The 20,960-nt window shown below is 42.8% G+C and overlaps 1 protein-coding gene across 2 annotated transcripts in view; it reads left to right on the top strand.

The window, feature by feature from the left end:
• The window catches only part of kalrna (kalirin RhoGEF kinase a), a 213,456-nt gene that overhangs the window by 120,489 nt on the left and 72,007 nt on the right, over positions 1-20,960 (top strand). For both annotated transcript variants that reach the window (XM_049595069.1, XM_049595068.1), the window contains exons 31-38: positions 489-558; positions 721-810; positions 1,289-1,381; positions 2,205-2,316; positions 2,586-2,776; positions 2,972-3,073; positions 3,203-3,351; positions 5,570-5,672. In XM_049595069.1, the coding sequence (XP_049451026.1) occupies positions 489-558; positions 721-810; positions 1,289-1,381; positions 2,205-2,316; positions 2,586-2,776; positions 2,972-3,073; positions 3,203-3,351; positions 5,570-5,672 (910 nt within the window). The remainder of the gene's footprint in view (positions 1-488; positions 559-720; positions 811-1,288; positions 1,382-2,204; positions 2,317-2,585; positions 2,777-2,971; positions 3,074-3,202; positions 3,352-5,569; positions 5,673-20,960) is intronic.

The raw sequence follows: 20,960 nt of genomic DNA, 5'->3' as shown, positions 1-20,960 counted from the left end.
CACAATCGCCTAATCTGACATATTGACCGTCGGAACAAACAAAATTGTTGTGTAGTGTGAACCCACCATTAAAGATTTACTGTTAAAGTCTGGCCACTTGCAAAACCCCCCAAGGGGAACTTGTTTTTTTGCCAGCACTGTAGCTGTCAGGGAGCTGAAGATGTGTCTTTGAGGTTCGCCTTTGTAGACTCCCTGGGGAACCCCTTTGTTTCTGATCTCCTTGTGGTACCTCAGTTTATCAAGAGGACATTTTCTTGTACTCATCGACCCCATATAGATGTTAAAGGAGCTTCTTACCCTCAGGATTTTAGAAAGAACGATGAAAGCCAGATCACAGGATACAACACATCGGTTTTTATTTCGAGGTCCTGAAAAATATTTGGGGTAATTCATTTGGTAATCTGTTAGATTAAAGATAAAAAATGGCTGATTGATATAAAAGAATATAAAGTGCATGCTGTGATCTTTTTGTTTGTGTGTGTTTCCAGTATTTTCCTGAAGGAACTGGTGAACTATGAACAGCTACCAGAGGATGTTGGTCACTGCTTCGTCACGTGGGTGAGCCTGAGTCAGCCTTTTATAGCAGATGGTGTCAGAACAAAGTGGCAGTGACGTCTGTCCTCTGTCCTGATAAGGGGGGTGAGCATGAATAGATCATGATAAAATCACAGTGTAAAATTTTAAACATTTCTCCTCTCCTATCGTCTTCCTTTTTTCCAGGCTGATAAGTTTCACATTTATGTCGATTACTGTAAAAACAAACCAGACTCCAGTCAGCTCATACTGGAGCACGCCGGCACCTTCTTCGATGTGAGTAAACCCTTCATGAAGAACCATTCACATGTCACTGCATATTAACGTGATGCCTGCTCCTGTACAAGTTTCGGGGGAAATAAACAGATGCTCTCCCTTATAACTAAAGCGGCAGCATATCATGATTGAAGTGTTGCTTCAGTGCGAAACACAGCAGTTAACCAACAAGGGCTCAATGCAGGGAATTTGTTGTGATTGGGCATGAACAAGATTAACAGGACTCCAAACTATCCTTTAAATTAAGCACTCCTGGAGATACTCTGTCAGGTACTTTGATTAGGAAGGGAAAATCAGTTGTGAACAGCTGCAGGGTTTTAATTTCCCTCCTGCAGCTGGAGATGATGATGATGATGATGGAGTAGTTTATCTGTTCTGTCAGCAGGTGGCGTAGTTTAGTCATTAAAAAGTTTTGATTCTCAGTAACAGCAGCATGCTGAAATTATCATGTAACATTCATCTGTGTGTGTTTGAACAGGACATTCAGCAGAGGCGTGGACTGGCCAACTCCATCTCCTCCTACCTCATCAAACCAGTCCAGAGGATCACCAAGTACCAACTACTGCTTAAGGTAGATGCACAAGCGGAAGAAGGACTGAGTTTCAGGAGCTAGCTAGTGGTCATGACAGATATTTTTAGTCTGTTATGTTTTTCTGCTCTGTCATGCCCTCTCGTCAGATTCTTTGTTGTATATTTCATAAGGGTGATCCTGAATAGTGAACTATTTGATGATTTAGTTAAGTTTAGTTTAGATTATTGAAGAAGGGACAATGCAAATTAATAAATACACATGGTGTAAAAATGCCAGAATTAGCCAAAAGGTTTTTCATCTGTAGTCCCTCGGCCAAGATGTTACACAAGACTAGCTAAACTACAAGGAAGCACAAAAAACAATTAAAAAAAGAAACAGTTTAAAAGACTGTTTGAACACATCGAGAACTGATTTTAACACGTTTTTAGTCACGAGAGTGTAACAGTCATCATATGTGTGATTCAGTGTTAAAACTTGAGGCAGAATTGATGGAATATAAAAAGGACATGCAATTTCTAAAAGCACTAGAGGCAGTAGTGACATATTTTCATATAGAACAACATTGCAACACCAGCAGGACGTGTTACTAGCAGCAGCAAAGAGTTTAGTGCTCACATGTGTATGTATTAATGATCCATTGTTTTAGTTGATTGCTGAAGGATTGATAAGTTCATCTTTTGAAACAAGGACGGGAAGCTGAGGATAACCTTTTTTGTTCTGACTTTACCAAACACGAGGTCTTGTTGTATCACTGTCGGAAGAGTCGGAGAGTAGCTGGAGCAACCCAGTATCACAGAGAGACTGTCAGGGATTAGCTGACTACTGTACCTCACATGTGATCTGCTCCCCTCTTCTTCTGCAGGAGCTACTGTCATGTTGTGAGGAAGGTAAAGGGGAAATTAAAGATGGTTTGGAGGTGATGCTCAGTGTTCCTAAGAGAGCCAATGATGCCATGCATCTCGCCATGTTGGAGGGTAAGACACTGTTCATACTACTGATTAATTATACTAAAGCTGTCAACATTGCTTCTGTTCTTATTGGAATTCATATTTTTTGTCTGGAAGAGGATTGGATTTAGATTACATCAATGAAAATCTTTAAATCCATTTATTACTTTACTGTTGATCACTTTCCAAGACATTCTATAGGTTTGTTTTAGTTCCTTTTTCTCCTCATGGCTGTAAGTGTGTTCAGACTTTGAGCATCCTGGTTGATATAGCGTCTTGGTCCTCCTCTTCCTCAGGCTTTGAGGAGAACCTGGAGGTGCAGGGCGAGCTGATCCTGCAGGACAGCTTTCAGGTTTGGGATCCACGCTCTCTGATCAGGAAGGGGCGGGACCGACACCTCTTCCTGTTCGAGTTCTCCTTGGTCTTCAGCAAGGAGATCAAGGACTCAGCTGGCAGAACCAAGTACCAGTACAAAAACAAACTACTGGTGAGTGTGTGTGTGCTTCCTTGCATGGTTCACTCAAGTGCAGCAGGTGAATGTTAGACTGCTTTCACCCCCTCTTTTTACCTTGTGTGTGTTTGCAATAAGAAAAGCTGCTCTGTGTTTTAATCAAGCAGATGTTTCTCTGTCACTGACTCAATTTTGATAATTACACGTTGTTTCTTCCTCGCTGTTCTGCAGACGTCGGAGTTGGGGGTAACCGAGCACATTGAGGGCGACCCGTGTAAATTTGCTCTGTGGGCAGGAAGAACTCCCTCCTCTGATAATAAAACGGTGCTAAAGGCAAGTAAAACATTTCATCTGAATGGAAAAAGCTTTCTGCCCTGTGATTAGATCAGTAAACGCTGCTTTGCTGCCATTAAGAGGTATTATGGTACGTTAATGATAGTTATTCTGCTGTCTCTCCTCCAGGCATCCAATATGGAAGCTAAACAGGAGTGGATTAAAAACATCAGGGAGGTGATACAGGAGCGCATGACTCACCTGAAGGGGGCGCTGAAGGAGCCTCTTCATCTGCCTAAAACACCAGCACTGAGCAAACCCAGGAATAACACTAGGAGGTACACAAGGACACACAAACATCATTTACACCTGTTAAGACTAAACTTGATTTTGGATCAAGAAGTGTTGATGAAAGATGTTAGTGCTCACAAAACCTATGTCAGTGCAGTCAGTATCCTTTTGAATACTAGTTGTAAGGTGTATTTGTTTCCACACATGGTGAAGAAACGCATCAAAAGCTTAAATTTTGATTGCTTTGTCTTCATGACCAGAAACAATGTTTCTATGGGTAGAAATAATCACACTGAGGACAGAAGGGTACGAAAGACAGAATAAAGCTTTAAAGGGGAACTTCTCTATTTTTCAACCTGGACCCTATTTTCCCGAGCAGTACGATACAGTTCAGTTCAGTACGCTCATTTTGCCATTTCCACTGTGAGAAGTTGTGGATGGTACCAATGGAACCGTTCCGTACCGTCCCCATGTTTGGTCCCCCCTCTGTTGGGGTACCTAGCACACAGATCTGGTACTAAAAGGTGGAGCTGTGAACACTGCAGTCTGATTGGTCAGTAGAGGACGGTCACTCTGCTCAGGGCTGAGTTGTGTCTGGTTTTGAGGCTCATGTAACCACTGTTCATACTGTGGAGAGTTTTATTAATAAACTGTAACTATAAAATGAAAGGATGTTTTGCTGCCTCTCACAGCAGCTGGAGTCTGAGAAACAACAACTTCATTCACTGGGCCGACTGCTGGCAACTTTTAAGGTGGAACGTTAACTTGTGATAAGATAAGATAAGATACACGTTTATTGATCCCATAATTGAGAAATTCCAGTGATGTTAATTGATGCATGAGTTGACGACGTGAATCCATCAGCACACCTTAAATTTCAATATGACAAATTTAGGGTTACTTTTGGTTCCAAAGGTACCATACCAATACCCTGGAAATCCAGAGTTCTCGCGAGAGCACAATTTGAATTTGCTCAGCAAGTCACTCTGGCAATCAGTAATGATGCTCATTAACTATGCCCATGAAACCGAGCTGCACCAATCACATCAGTGTATCTGATATAGGCGGGCCAGAGGCGAGCTAAACAGATGACGACAGCGCTGCAACGACGAAGTCTGGAATCAGTCAGTAAACATTGCAAGATGGCTACGGATGAACACCAGTTGTTTGAAATGGCTTTGGCCGCTACAGTGAACGAGTTAGACTTGGCTTTTTCTCTAAAAGAGGAACTGAAGACGGCGCTCGAGTCTTTCCTTTGCAAGAAGGACATTTTTGCTGTTTTGCCGACCGGATACAGCAAGAGTCTAATCCACCAGTTAGCTCTGCTGGTAGCTAAGCATATACGTCACCCCGTGTATTGTTCTGATTGGTCGTAGTGTTATCCAGTTGCGTGCAGTGATATTTTCAAATGCATGCTTGGTGCCGCCCCTCAAGTTGGGACATTTTCATTACTCATGGCCAGACCCTAAATCTTTCTAGATTTGGGTCTGGATTTCCAGGCTACCATACCAAAACTGTTTGGTGGAAAGAGGGCTTTAGAAGAATAATCTGACCCTGTCTGTGGCAAAAAGCACTTTTAGTGGAAATAAATCGACAATAACTAATTGCCCGCAGGGATTACAGTGCAGCCTGTTTCGTGCCTTCTCTCTCAATACTGGACCAGTTTCAAAAGACTGTTGTTCCTGTGACTCACTTAGACACAAAAACATGGGAAAATAGGGTCCAGATTGGAAAACACCAAAGTTACCCTTTAATAACCCCCCTTCCCTTTTTGTTTGCTCTCAAAACAAAAAGTTTTTTGTAGTTATGTAACAGATTCAGTCCCAGTGTCAGTATGTTACTCTTCTCCTCTTTATGATATATCTGCTCCTTGCACCTGACCTACAGACATGCAGATTTTCACACACACAGCTGACCCTCAACAGGTACTTCACATTTGAGTGATTACCTCCTCAAATGCTTATGCAACAAGGAGATCTGAGACATGACTTTTCCCCACCTTTACTGTTTACACAACTTGAAACGACATCATTGTAAACAGCGGCGCAGCGGGCAGAAACCTCATCACTGTGGTAAAAACATGTCATCACAGCAGACTGAAACCTTGAAACATGTGTATTTAAAACAATGTGAGCACAAGTGGTAATATTCTCCCATCTGTTACCATAAAAAGGCGACAACATCAGTGTCACATTCTCATACTGGAGCTGTTTGTGTCTGCCAGTGATCCAAATGAAGATATTATGAATCTGTCTTTGTGTTCAGGGAGGGAGGTGAAGATGGAGACAGTCAGGGAGACGGCAGCAGCCAGCCAGATACCATCTCCATCGCCTCCAGGACGTCGCAGAACACTGTAGACAGCGACAAGGTAGGAGACACACACACACACACGCACACTCACAGAGCTGCTGCTCCTTGATGAGCTGATGACCCACAGCTGTCTGAGCGCTACAGGGTCTCCCAAGCAGCTACAAAGGGCAGGAGCAGGGGCTGTGCATGTGCCAGTGGCAGAGAGACTGCGTGTGTGTGTGCACATGTGTGTTCTCTTAAACTACATAGAAGCCAAATACTGTGAGATACATGCAGCACCATAATTGTGAACGTATCCTTGAGTTTACATGTAGCTTGAGGATATTTGTGTGTAGAGGTGTGTGTGTTGTTGACGTGTGTGTATGAGAAGTATCCAGTAATGTCACCATGTGAACAGAGAAACATTCAGAGATGAAAAACCTCTTCAGGATGTGTGCAGGCGTCTGTGCCAACGTCTCCTACCAACCAGCCTCTCACATCCAAGTAAGCCTGTCTTTAAACTTTTATTTTGAAGTGCACAAATGATAAAAGAGCACAGGAGTCCTGTCCCCTTTGGTTTGGTTTTAAATTAGAGGTATGTCATGGCCTCTCGAAACTGCAGCTTGTTTCAATTATTGAATTAAAAGTTAAAAGATTTTCAGTTTTTAAGGAGCAGGGTCTCCCAGCCTTTATCTGTCATGTTGCTCAGTGTCTAAAGAATTTGGCACTGCTTTAGTGCGAACAAGTAATAACTGGTAAAATTTAATGGCATAGGGTGTGGATGTATGCTCAATTACAGAGTGACTCTCTGTGCTTTGTTTAAAGGTCTACTATCAAGTTTTACAGGTCAGGTTCGCGTGCGTGGGCGGCATGATGGTGCAGTGGTTAGCACTGTCGCCTTACAGCAAGAGGGTTACGGGTTCAAACCTGCCGGCTGGCTGGGGCCCTTCTGTGTGGAGCGTGTTCTCAGGGTCAGGGTGCTCCAGCTTCCTCCCACAGTCCTGCAGGTTAGGTTAACTGGTGACTTTAAATTGTCAGTGGTCGTCTGTCTCTGTGTGACAGTTGGGCCACCTGTCCAGGGTGTAACCCAACTCTCATCCAGTGTCAGATGGGCTGGATAATGGGTCCAGTGTGCTGGTGCATTACTTTAAATGTAACTGCAAGGGCAGGGTATAACTATTTATTTATTTAAATGGAGTGAAATGTGTCAGCCAGCAGCAGCAACCATGTTAGTTGTCAGCTGATGAAGCAAACAGTAAAGTCATGTTAAAAGGACAAAAGCCATGGTAGCTTTTCTAGTTGACAAATAACTGCCTGCATGGTCAGTAATATAATAAAAATATAATTTTATATGAGCCTGAATGACTTCATCAGTTCTCTGTCTTATCAAACTCCCTTGACTTTGTTTGTATGAATCGTGGTCGTGGTGACGTATACAACGCTCTCGCCGCTGAAAAATTCAGTGGCAGATCCAGCGTATCTACTGGATCTGCACCATTGGGCTTGTTTAAGATTAGTCTGGGGCCATTAGTGGCCGTTTTGGTAAGGAAACGGAACCAGGGCGAGTAGACAGGATCCGGAATTCGATGGATGTGCCTTTCCGTAAAAATAAAAGCACCAAGCTAATAAAAATGCGGTGAAACTTTTAATTTAAAGAATATAATTTAGAAGAAAAGCCCCAAGCCATAAAGTTAATCGATTTTCTTACACCCCTCATCACCCCAAATTGATGGTGCGCCAGAATTTAAAGTTTTACTATGGTGAACACTTTTAGTTTGGTGAATTTGGTGAATACTGCATCCGCTGCCTAGACCGGAACCAGAATCCAGACAAAATTCAGAGTGAATAGACACCAGGCTCGTCGCTTGAAGAGCCTGGTGACGCAAGACTTGTTTAAGATGGACCAAGCCATGCACAATGCATGACGTTTACTTTTATGTCCGACTTCCTCCGACTTGCTCTGTCATCTTACAAAAGTGGACCGGATAATGTTGAGCGAGAGACACAGGAGCTGCAGTTGCTCTTCACCGACTGCAAGACCCAGGGCATGACGGCCAAAGCCTGGCTTTCACCTGATCTAACAGCTGATTGGTTTAGATGTTGACTCAACAATATGACATTTTAGATAAACTATTATTTTTTGTTGAATTTCAGAGATTTTGATTTGTCTGATTTGAAGGTTTATTCTGTGAACAGGAAACATGTTGTGTGACTGATGGTGAAGTTTAGTCGTCAGAGACTTAATACTTCATCATAAACTATACAGAGTCTACTGCATATTAACTTTGGACTGTTTTAATTATTGGAGTAACAGAGAGACTTGTCATCAGCAGGATGTGAGGTTTCCTAAAATAACATCTGTACAGATGTGAAGCCCTGAGTATATCTGACTGATCTGTAATAAAAGCTGTTGACTTTTATTCCTCTGAAAATATGAACCTTATAGTCAGACACAGTTTATTCAGCCTGTGTAGTTGAGGGGACAGGTCAAACTGATATGATGCTGATTTTCATGTCAAATGGAGAATAAACCATGAACATAAATTACAGCTCACCTGTGAAGCATTTTAATATCAATCAGTATCACATCAGACAGGATGTGACTGCGTCTGTGGCTTCCTGTACTCACTGAAGGCTTATAAAACTGTAGGGAAACTGTCCGACTTTACTGCACCATGACGAAGAACAAGTCATGTGAATTTGATAAGACAGACTCGATGAATGTCAGTCAGGCTCACATTAAATCATATTGTGAACATTACTGTCCATGTATGCAAATATTTGGCAACTAGGAACGCTGCCATGGCAATGAATGAAAAGTTAATTTGTAAGTAAGCAACAAACGTTAAATCTGCAGATTCTGAATGGAGCTCGGTGCAGCACTTGTTTTGGTTCTGATTCCACAATTGTATCCGTTGTTTTGATATGAACTGGCTGTCCGCTGTCACTACAGTGCCTCCCTTCTCACTGCCATGCATGCGCGCACATACACACATACACGCACACACATGCACATCCACCCACACAGATGTCCATCATGGCCTCCCACTGTAGTGTTACACAGTGTGGCCTTTTCACCGTGCAACCCCACGCCTACACACTACCCTGCCTCTAAATGTCAGCACCATGCGCACACACACACACACACACACACACACACACACACACACACACACGCTTGCACAGACTCTTCCTCACTCAATCAGATTGGTCTTTGCAGTGCAGCTTGTGTGTGTTGTAGTATTGTCTTTGCTGCTCTTCTGTTTATTTTACCATTGTCTCTATTAATACCACTGTCGAATTGTCAACTTTATTTCTCATTTTTTTTGTTTGTCTGTCAGTATATGTGTGTACAGTACTTGTGTGAAAAAACAAAATTCATACACACACACACAGGTCTCCTACTGTACTGTATCTCTGCGTATATGATTTTATACTCCATGTCTGAGGTCGCTCTCCTCGCCCCCTCCTGTCCAATGAAAACATCATAATGAATTTTTCCAGCCTTTTTTTAAGCGTGGGTGTGTTGTTGCTCTGCTCCGGTTTATTGTTTCTAGGATTTAGAAGACTCTAGCGAGCTATTTTTGGATCCTCCTCTTCTGTTTTCCTGAAAACATCAAAGAAAAAAAAACAGTTCCTGTTTTTTGTTTTGATCTGTTTCGTATTTCATGTGCTGACACAGCAGAGCCTAAACTGTGAGCTGTGCTGTGTGTGTGATTCTTGGATGTGGCTTGTGGCTTTTTCATTTATTACTGGTTTAGATTAGGCTGTACATTGAGGCTGAGAGCTCTTTGTGTGATGCGACTAGAAAATAAGAATTGGCAGCATGCAGGACAGAGCTGTGAGCTGCAGAAGGCAGAAGTATAAACAGGGCTTTGTTTAGAGGCATGCAGGGATAAATAAATTGCCATTGTCCCTTTCCATCCCTTTTGTGCAGGGCACTAATTTGCTTTACCTTAATCTAATTACCTTTTGTTTAAGCACAAATGTGAAGTGGATGACTGCGGTGATACTGGAGGCGCGTCTGGCTGGAGACGTTTGTCCCAGGAGGTTAGTGGAAGCGTGGCAGTGTTGTCTCATATGTGGAGGGCAGCGGCGCTCCATTTTTGTTGCATTCCCATGGCTCTGCCAGCCCTCCAGGGATGTATTATCATAAAGTATACCTAGTCTGTGTGTATTTTGGAGTTAAGACAAGCCGAGATGTTTGCTGAGTCAATTATCTGATGAGGCATGTTTGTTTAAAGCTGAGCTGCTCTGAAGTTGCACTTTGGGCTTATTATCTCACTATAGAAGCCTTTGACTTCAGTCCTGTGAGATAAACACGGTGGGTTTACCCCCAGTTGGAAAATCTGATGTACTAGAATCTTGTTTTTTGCAAATCGGCAGTTTACTGTTTCAGACGAATGAAGATACAGCAGCTAGACTGAAAACATGACAGGTGGATGTTTGCGAGTACTTTATTTCCGTCCTTGAGGAAGAACAGCTTAGCCGCACTGTCTGGTTTTAGTGTCTGAGTTTTTCCAATTGTGAAATGTTCAGTGAGTCACAATCGACTGGGGGTGTGTGAGGATAACTCACTGCACGTGTGGGAGAGCACATACTGGAGGCAGCTTCACTATTCTGAGGGAAGCCTGTGTTTACTGGACAAAAGGCACAGGGTTTAAAAATGTCATTCGTTCACTTTGTTATAAAAGACTATGCCATACTATACTACTCTTACACATGCACACACACACACACACACACACACACACACACACTAGGCCTCCAGGAACGCTGCTCTGCCTCGCAGTGGCCATTTGCGGTATTGCAGCGTGAAAAATGTCCGTAAAACTGTTGACAGGACACTTCGAACTGCAATCAAGGTTGATTATAAATCTGTCTTATGAACTTTTGATCCATGGAGGTTTTATATGTATAACTCTCATCAGGCTGACAAAACGATTTAAAAATCTGTGAACTCAGCTCAATGTAAAGTCTGTCAGACAAGCAGAAACTTGCGGGCGGAGCCAACAGGAGATACACGACTGCACGTGTTCAGTAGGCTGCATACCCTTGAAGCTAGAAAGGTATGTAGCATGCAAGCAACTCCATTGGAATGAATAGGCGCCATCTTGGTATCTGTATCTAGGTGTTATTATAAATCTTATAATTCTACATCATAAACAGGCTGTTATTTATTATTCCCTCTGTGTTTTTTTTATTTTTACCTTAAATCTGCTCCCATTTGCCTTGATAAAGTCAATGTATTGCACTGTCAAACTCAACACTTCCTGAATCTGTTTCAAATTAAAAGCCCCATAGAACTTCGGTTGAGAGAATCCCTCCATTTTCTAAAAAGGCTTTTATTGTGAAACATTTGCAGGAAGTTGTTGTGGAGGATTCAGTGACTTGCATGTTTGCGTACCATACTTCAAATGTAGCTCCTGCCATTTTGGTGGCACTTTTTTACTACAGTGGCACATGAGCAGCCACAGTGACTGAAAGAATAGTAACAATAATGAAAATAGGACAAGAATAACCCGATGACATGACACATGTCATGAAAGACGCCCAGGGACGATTAGTCGTGGATCAACGTGTAGTCTGTAATGTCTGTCGTTTAAGTCACTGCACGATTTTATGACTCCATCATCGCCTAATCTGATGTAGTGACTGTCGGAATGGACAAAAATGTCATGTATTGTGAACCCAGCTTAACAAGGCATCCACTTTGGGGTCTTGATCAACCTGTCGGTATTTGTTTTGTTCGTACCAGCTGGTGGTTGCTTTGTAACTTTATCTCCTACTTAGCCGTCTGCAGATGTTAACTTACCCATATTACACAAACTCTGGGTCTGTGCTAGGTCTAAATACTAAGGAAACAGTCCCACACCATCCCAAAATGAAAGATCACCATATTTCCTGTGACTCATGCATCCCTACGCTGTATGTGCGCTGCAGGTGCACCCAGTAAAAAGGGGTTATGGGTTTGCTATTCAGACACAGAGGTGTGACAGTGCACCTAGATGACATATGACCTGCAGCTTCTACTGCAGTTACACCTCATCTGCCCCTTTGAGCAACAGCCTCCTTTTTTTTTAATTCAGAGCACAAAAGCATGTCAAAAAATATTTGGAAAAAAGTGTGGCTAATCAGCAGGACTCAGAAAATTTTTAAGATATTTTTAAATAACATTAAACTGGATGTGAATTTGTCGCTTTAAGGCGTCATTTGATTGCAACAATCACCTTTTTCTTCCAGTAGATAAGAATATATTTTTTATTGTAAATCTGAGTGTTGGTTCCAGGATACCAAAAACCATTAATACAGGTTCTGGTTCAATATGTTGCTTCTTTTTCCTCTCACCTATCCCATTTCTCATAAACAACTGCATACCTCTCTCTGTCTTGCCTCACCCTCTTTTCTTGTCTGTCGCCCTCCTTGTTTTTTCCTTCTTTCTAGACACACACATACCCACCGTTAGTTGCTCCATTTGCTTCCATCTTTCTTTTCTTTCTCACTTTCTCAATTTTCACACATCTCTCTGTCTCTCTGACTCTGTCTCTCTCTCTCTGTGTCCTCTGCTCTCCCCCGTATAGTATAATAACAGCCCAGCGTTGGCATAGTCAGATGTTCCACTGGCTGTCTGGGTCTAGAGGGGATATATGTGAGTGTGTGTGTGTGTGTGTGTGTGAGTGTGCATGCATGTGTAGACAGGGTGGGAAGCTACTGTTTCTGGTGGTTTTTGGAGAAGTTTTATATGAAGAATGGCTCCTTTTCCCCTTTATTTTTCTGGTCGCCTTTGCAGAGATCTTTAGTTTGCAGCTTTCCATCTCTGTCAGTGTTCTTATTATATTGTTACCATGCTGACATACAGACCAGTCAAACATGCTACAGTGTAATCTCCTGGTTAGTTCAAACCATCTCTGTTACTGTTAATAACGCAGTTGACAGTAAACACCTCCTGAGGTGGTGATAGGACACTTATATCTGGCATCCTGTGGCAATCATCAGGCTAGCTCAGCAGACAGAGCAAAGTAGTACTTGAAGTATTTGGACAGCCGGAGGCATTATGTTTTTGAGTTGTCCATCTGGTCATCCGTCCCACTCTTGTGATCGCGATATCTCAAGGACACCTTGAGGGAATTTTTTCAAATTTGTCAAAAATGTCCATTTGGACTCTAGTTGAACTGATTGAATTTTGGTGGCCAAAGGCCAAGGTCACTGTGACTTTGCCTCTCTCTTTCTTGTGGTTGCAGTATCTCAAGAACACCTTGGGTCGTGGACCAGAACTAGGTTGCGGGCCCATTCTGAACAGACCATAAGTGACTCGTAAACATGTCAAGTTTGTAAAAAAAAAAAACACACTTTTTTTTAAGTACAGAAAATTTCCAGCACAGAGCTTTTATTTTGAAGTGCTGTTTCCTGTTGTACAGTGAGTTAATTGTGTGGATCTTGAACTAATAGCTAAGGAAAAACCTGTGGCTGGACAGATGGAACCTACTGCCTTGAGGTTTTTTTTTTTGTTTTGTTTTTTAATTTGGCACAAACGTTCACGTGGACTCAACGATGAACTGATTAGATTTTGGTGTTCAGAAGGTCAAGGTCAGTGCAACCTTGCATCTGTCTCATGCTTGTAAATACAATATCTTACAAAGACAATCAGGAAATTTCTTCAAGTAAGGCACAAACGTCCACTTGAACTGCAGAATAAACGGATTAAAACGTGGTGGTCAAAGGTCAGGGTCTTTGGTTCAGGCCAGAATTCTGAGGCTAATTATGGCAAAACTTCACACAAATGTCCGATAGGATAAAATGCCGAAGTGATGACTTTATATATCCAAAAGGTCAAAGGTCAGGAACAGAAGGGGAGACATTCTGATACTGAATTGGTAGTCTGAGCGGGCGGAAGTTCGCTGCATAGATCAACCTCTCATTGGGCGGAACGAGCCACCCGCTGAAGTCCCACCCTACCACCTTTGGTTGCAGTTTTCAACACGTCCTTTACTAATTTTTGCGGTGTTTGATCTTGCGGGTATGTAGCCATTTTTCTGCCATAGTTCGCATCCTGTAGGCGATATTTTTGTGGGCGTGTTACGCCAAAACCTGTTTCCCCCCGGCAATATTTTTGCAAGCGCACCGTTGCTGTGGCACCGCCCAGAACGACTGTGATTGGTTGAAAGAAATACAAGAAGCCGGGGTGTTTTTTCCTCCAATCTTAAAGTGAGAGTCAAGCTGGTGAGCGAGACTCCTGAATTGGTGACACTAATCTTGAAACTGTGCTGGTTGTATAAATTTTCTGTGCTGCCGGGGGAAGATGTGTGTGAAGCATCCATATTTTCACAGACATGGATGTCAACTGTAAGAAAACCTTGACTGGTGTGTGATGGCATTCAACAGCTACATTAATTTTGCTCTGTACTCCAGTACATTTGATTTGAAATTCGGCAATGAGATTAACGTGATGATTTTAATCTTTTGAACTGGGTTGTTTGTATGTATGCAAGTACGTAAAGACCCTCAAATTAAATCTAAAAGTCAGAACTTTCACCTCATGGTCATGTTTTAGTGCAAACCAAATGTGTTGGTTTACAGAGTTAAAACAACAAAACCTTTAGGTTCTCACCAGGAAAACAACAGTGCTGACATTTTAACATTCACTTCAAACAACCTGTTTTTACATTGTCCTGTCCAGTGACCTCTTGTGGTCATGTGAGTAATGACTGTCCTCTCTAATTGGCAGAAGGTCAAGGTGAATGGTTGGGCATACATAGTTGTGAGTTTTGTGGCTTTTTCCTACCAAAACTCAATTTTTTCCCTTTATGCATGAAGGCAACCTTTCCCTAACCTCAATTAAACACTGGCAGGACAGGCAACATTTCTGAAAAAGTCACAGGGTCATTTTAGGAGGCACTGACAGACTGCTTTTTTGACAGTTATGTATGAAGACTTGTTGTGCCACTGTCCAAATGCATAAGTCAAGTCAAGTTTATTTAAAGGGACATTGTGTAACATTTTCAGTTGTTTATTGGCAAAAATTGATGTCTGCATTCATAAATATGTCATCACTGGTGTACTATTACCTCCACCAATAATCTGACTTAGTCTCGTAAAAGGAGAATTTCGGATTTGTTTGTACATTGTGCGGGTAAGTCGTCTGTGGGGTTCCATTACATTTCGCCATCTTCAGAATACACCCGCCAGCAAGGGACATACAGCACCGCCCTCGGCGTTTTTGTTGAGAGCCAGGCCAGCACTGCGTGACTGAGGAGCCAAAGGAGAGGAGCAAGAGGCGCTTTGCTACTACCCTGGCAAATTTGAAACAAAGTCCCACTCTTTGAGCATAATGCAGGATCATGCATATGCAGCATCATGGGAGACGGAATCCTCGTCGCCAAGAAAGCGCAAAAGGGAATAGAAAAGGCAGCGTGACCGGTGAATTAAAAAAACGCAGGCCCACATCGGGGTAGCCTTTTCCAGGTAGAGAGAGCTGCTGAGGGAGAATGGTAATGCAATCACAGGCCAGTGCCGCTGTTGGCTGTTAGCCGCTGTTAGTGGCCGGTCGCTAACAGCCTTATCCCTCTCCTCGCATCACTGCGTCGCTGTTAGCCGCTGTTAGCGGCCAGTCGCTAACAGTCTCATCCCTCTCCTCGCATCACTGCACCGCTGTTAGCTGTTAGCCGCTGTTAGCGCTGGCCTGTGATTGTATTACCTTTCTCCTTCAGCTGCTCTTACCACCTGGGAAAGGCAACCCCAATGCTGCCCCTTGTTTTTTTTAATTCGCCGGTCACGCTGCCTTTTTGATTCCCTTTTGCACTTTCTTGGCGACAAGGATTCCGTCTCCCGTGATGCTGCATAATACATGATCAACCAGGTTGTACATGATCCTGCATTATGCTCAAAGAGTGGGACTTTGTTATGCGGCAGTAGTGCCGCTGGCCACTAACAGCTGTTAGCGGCACAGTAATGCGAGGAGAGGGATGAGGTGTGTGAGGTTGAGCCACTTGTCAGTTGTCAAAGGACAAGACATGATTGGTTTGTTTCAGTTTACACCCGCCCCAACAGTCCTACGTTGTAAACACAGCCAGCATGGTGAGGAGGGGGTTTGTCAACTCGCGTCGCGTGTGTCTGAGTAGGAGCCTGAATGAATACTCCATATAGTATCGGATGACATGGTTTCATCAGTGTTATCATAGCTTTTTGGTACACAGCGGCTACAGTTGTTGCAATATGCGTTTGAAACAGTGAGGCGCTAGAGTGCGCCATCTGTTTGAATGCAATATATGATTTCAACGTTAGATGGGAGAAATTCCTACACACTGTGGCTTTAAGGGCTGCACCCATTTTAGAGTTAGACCAGTTGAATCAGATTTGGCTTTTCAATACGTATATATGCCAATTAAATGCCAAAAAAAAAAAAAGAGAGACCACTCGACTTAAAGCAATATTAGTCGACTGAGCCAACTGATGATTGATGTTTCAAATCGTCGACTTTTAAGGGCCAGCCCTAGTTTGTTTATATACCATGTTATACGACAGCCGTGGACTAAATGTACTTAAAGATAAAATAGAAGAAGTGGGTATCACATTATAAAAACGAACTCAATTGACAGAATAAATGTTGGCATTGTACGTTTCTGCAAAGCTTTGAGGCTTTCCATTGTATGTTATTATGCAGCACATACACTAAGACTTTGCATTTCATGAACTCTATGGTTAATGTGTGGTCAGGTTTAGGCACAAAACAATTTTGTTATGTTTATGAGATGATCATATTTTTGCTTAAAATACCTATCGCTATCTCCGATGGAAACACAGCGCCAGGTTTCCAAAAAACACCCACGTGGGCTGGCTAAAAGGCTGGAGGAGGCAATCATGACTGGTTAAAAAAGCAACATGTTTTATTGTTTGTTGGTCTCAGTGGTCTGCAGCTTTGCAGGCGTCTCGCCATTGACCATCCCCTCCACCCCCAAATGATAGTCAGCTCATTTACTGCACCACTTTCGAAATGTTGAGATATATTTAATGTCAGCAAATGTAACGTATTCATGGTTTGTAGAAACCTACAATGCCAACTTTTACTTCTGGCAACTGATAAAAACATACAATGAAGAAGACGTTACAATGAAAAGGGAATAAGATTGGAAGGTTTTTGAAGTTAGAAAAAGGGGATTAAAAGGTATTATTATCCATAATGAGACTGATTCTAAAACCTGATTAAAAGCTTGCAAAGATAGACGTGTTTTTGGTCTGCTTTTTAAAGAAGATAGTGTCGTAGCAGACTTCAGTTCATGTGGTAGAGAATTCCAGACAGAAGGACCATAATGACTGAAGGCACCACAGGCTGGTTTAGAGCTTATTCTAGATATAGTGGGGTAACCTTAAGGACAGCTCCTCGCCAGTATACATGACCTGATTCAGGAGTCAGCCCCGTGATGTTTTGCTGACACGCTGAGGTTCCTGCCAATTCTGTAACATCTTGTTATATATGTCAGGTCCATGACGTTGAATGGAATATGTCTATCTGTGACGTTTCCTGGCGCAGTGAGTCAGCTGTGGTTTAGTCTGTGGTCTTTATGTTATTTAAAGCATCGTTCCAGTGGTTGACAGCTTGGCGGCCCTCATGGCTCTACCACAGCTCCGTAGGTCAGAGCAAAAACACTTTTTTTTTAGCCTCCGCCTTCAGTTGGAGTAAAAATCGGGTTTTTCTGTGAGCCAGGACCAATAAAAGTTACGAGCACATTAGTCCTATAGGACTGAATATGCATCACTGGTTGGAAAGGGGCTCAGCAATCCATTTTTATCCCTGTGCCATAAATGGAATAAAGACGTATATGACGCCTGGCTTGAGTCTTTCAGGCTGAGTCACCCAGAGGAATGATATTAGCTAAAAAAAAAAAGTTAAAAGCCCAGCTGACACACATGATTATAAAACAATGTATTTTCATATATTATCAATCTAGATTGTTTTGGTGATGCAGAGTGTTGGAGATATCTGCCGTAGACATGTTTGCCTCCTCTCCAATATAATAGAGCTAGATGGCACTTGGCTTGAGGTGCTCAACGAACCAACAATACATTTGAAAAACTAAAAAAGAAACCATGACCTGGTTACACAAGATAATCCACAGATCTTTTTGTGAGCAGTTTCATGTAGGAACTTTTCTTCTAAACTACCCACCAAACGTATCACCACAGCAGAGGAGGACCCTATTAATGTTTACATCTCCTTCTGTCCTGAGTACAAGCCTCTACAAGCCAAATCAAATCTAACTGTGCGTTCCCACCAAAAGATTCAAAATCGCCAGCGGTCGCTCAGGTCGCTGGCATCGCGCTGCCTGGCAGCTCTGGCAGGGCTTGCAGATGGCTGCCAAGGGGCAGGGCTTTCAGGCTGTGATGCAGAAGATCTCTTTCTTTCTTTCACTGTCCCGCCTTGAGAATATTCACGGTCTGCAACTGGCTGCTGCTCGCTGCTGCTCGCTGCTGCTTCGGTGGCGGCGCTGCTCATTTGCATAAAGTTGAGCTTCTCTCAACTTCAGCTTGACGCTCAGGTCCCTGGCATCGCGCTGCTCGCGGTCGCTCACTGCAGCCGACGCGAGTGACACTCTTTGTCGCGAGTGTTCATTGAAAATGAATGGCTGCTGGCTGCTTATGACGCTCATGAATCTTTTGGTGGGAACGCACAGTAAGACATGCATCTCTCAAACTTCTGCAAACTAAACAAAACTTTCTACATGGCAAGAAACAAAACATGTACCTGAAACCATGTCAGACCACCATTTAGCATCATAGCAAATCATTTCCCTCTGGCTTCACGTTTTTAATACCACATAGTCTCTGTCGAGGAAAACTTAATTTCCATTATACTGTTCATGTGACATATTTGCCAAGTGCTGTCACATTAAAGTGTCTAGAAATACAGCTGCAGTTGAATATAGGCCAGATCAGCAGGAAATCTCCCTGATTGATGTCTTTAACTAAAGTTGGCAACCATGACTGGTTTTGTCCCAGTATGTGTCGAATCAATTGCCCCATATCAGATAGAGTTGTCAACCGTTACACTCCATTTCTATCTTCTGTCTGACATTAAGTCCACTCTAACTGATTTCTTTGGGGGAGGGGGGGTTTGATTTTCCCTTTACTAGAGGCCAACGTATTTGCCTGAATCTCTAATGCCATTTTAAGTCCATGCCAACATACTGGTTTTGCCGGGGTTTTAAGAGTGGAGCAAAGCAAAGTAAAAACAAACCACTATGTCGGGCGATATTTAAAAGACATGACAATTAAGAAAAGCCTGGATAGCAACGTCTGTCTTGTCTGTAGCACTTACCATTGTTGGGGGCAGCAGTAGCTCAGCCTGTAAGAACTTTGGAACCAGAGGGTCATTGGTTCAAGTCCCTGTACGGACCAAGCATGGAGTGTGGATGGGTAGCTGTAGAGGTGCCAGTTCATGCTTCTAGGCTGTGCTGAGATACCCTTGAGCGAAACACCAAACCCCAATTGCTTGGGGCACCTACCCATGGGGAGCACCTTCGCTCTGACATTTCTCCATTTCATGCATGTATATAGGTCAGGGGTCAGCAACTTTTACTATCAGAAGAGCCATTTTTGGGCAAAAAAGCTCTCAAATAATCTGCCTGGAGCCACAAAACATATTTGAGCCTTATACTGAAGGTAACAGTAAGTCTAAATTCACCCATTAACTTTGCTAATCGGACTAAATGAGCATTTATTGAGTGTTTTATCACAAGGTGGCTGCTCTGCAGTGGGCTATTTATGATTGTTTTGTATTTTAACTTTGCAGGGTTGGTGGTAAAAGCAAACAAATATGTCCACACATACACTGTTAAATTCTCTATTGTCCTTTTGAGACTTTTTTTTTTCGATCTGGAATCCATAGCTAGCTTAGCTGGTGAGATCCAAGACAAGCCATTGCCATTGAAGTTTGGCAAAATTTAAAATAAGGCCGTATGACTCACATTTGGTTGATGAAATGTGGAAAAACATTTTTTTTAATACAGCTTTTTACAATGGAGAATGCAAGAATCACTCAAGGCCTACGACAATGACAAATGAAAATTAAAATGTTGAAAAAATAGCTGTTATTTATTCCTATGTAATTTTTTGCCAAAACCACAGGGAGCCACTGGAGAGGGGCGAAAGAGCCGCATGTAGCTAAGGAGCCACAGGTTGCCTACCCCTGGTACAGGTCCTGTTTGTGCATGTGTCGTCTTCTTTGTAATATAATTACTCCTCACTGGTTCCAGGCGCACTGCTCGACGAAACCTTAACAACTGCGTTAGCCCTGCCCTGTCCTGATTGGCTAATTGAGTGCTCCTGGCTGAGCTCATTGGGAAACCGCTGTTTCATCTCAAAATGCCAGACGAATTAGTCAACTCTGTGAAGTGTGCAGATTCAAAGGTATGGATCCCGGCCATTACACTGTCTGTATGTGGCTGTAACTTTTTTTTAATCATATTTGTTTATACTTCTTTCCTCGCTTGGATTTGTGAAACTGTCACAAGTTAAGACCAAGTGCTGAAAGTGAACGCAACAAAACTAATCGATCTAATTTAACTACTTAGGGACGAATATTTTACACCTTCAGATGAGTAACTAATGTTGCATTGCAGTACACAGCTTCAACACCGTTACACTGACTTGCAACTGTTTACATGTGTGTTCTCATGAATCAAATGCATTCAGTTTCAGGTTCAGACTGAAGCTGCACAGTGGCCATCTGCTGGTCATATGACTTTTGTATCTCGCATACACACACACACACACATACACACACACATAGACACAGAGTCCTGGAAAGTGTTTTAGTGCCCTAGTAGCTTCCAGGGAGTGGGAGAAATGTGAACACACTGATCCACACACACACACACACACACACACACACACACTAGCAGAGTGCCGTCCCCATCTAACACAAAGCTATAGCTGTTTGTTCAGAGAGAGGGAGAGAAGGAGGGAGGGAGAGAGGGACAGTGTAAGGGCGTGTTTGTGTGTGTGTGGCAAAGACACAAACGAGGGAGTTGTCAAAGACAGAGGGAACGACACAGAGAGAGGGAGACAGCAGAGGAGAGACCAACATGCCAAAGTGGATGAGCTTTAAACTGTTCAAAGAGAGCAGCAGAGTGAGTACAAACTGCTGGACTACACACACACACACACACACACACACACACACACACACACTGAACACCAGCTGCTGCACTGGCAGCTCAGATTGTACCAGTTAGTAGTGTTTTTCATTCACTGCTGTCTGTAATGACAAATATGCTGCTTTACTGTTGGAGCACTGTCATGTTTAAGTCAAGTACTTGGCTGCATGTTGCTGTCATAGAAGTAATATTTCTGCAGAGAGAATATAGTGAAA

Source organism: Epinephelus fuscoguttatus, linkage group LG13 (assembly GCF_011397635.1).
Source record: "Epinephelus fuscoguttatus linkage group LG13, E.fuscoguttatus.final_Chr_v1".
Lineage (NCBI taxonomy): Eukaryota > Metazoa > Chordata > Actinopteri > Perciformes > Serranidae > Epinephelus > Epinephelus fuscoguttatus.
This window is presented reverse-complemented; position numbering and strand designations above follow the sequence as displayed.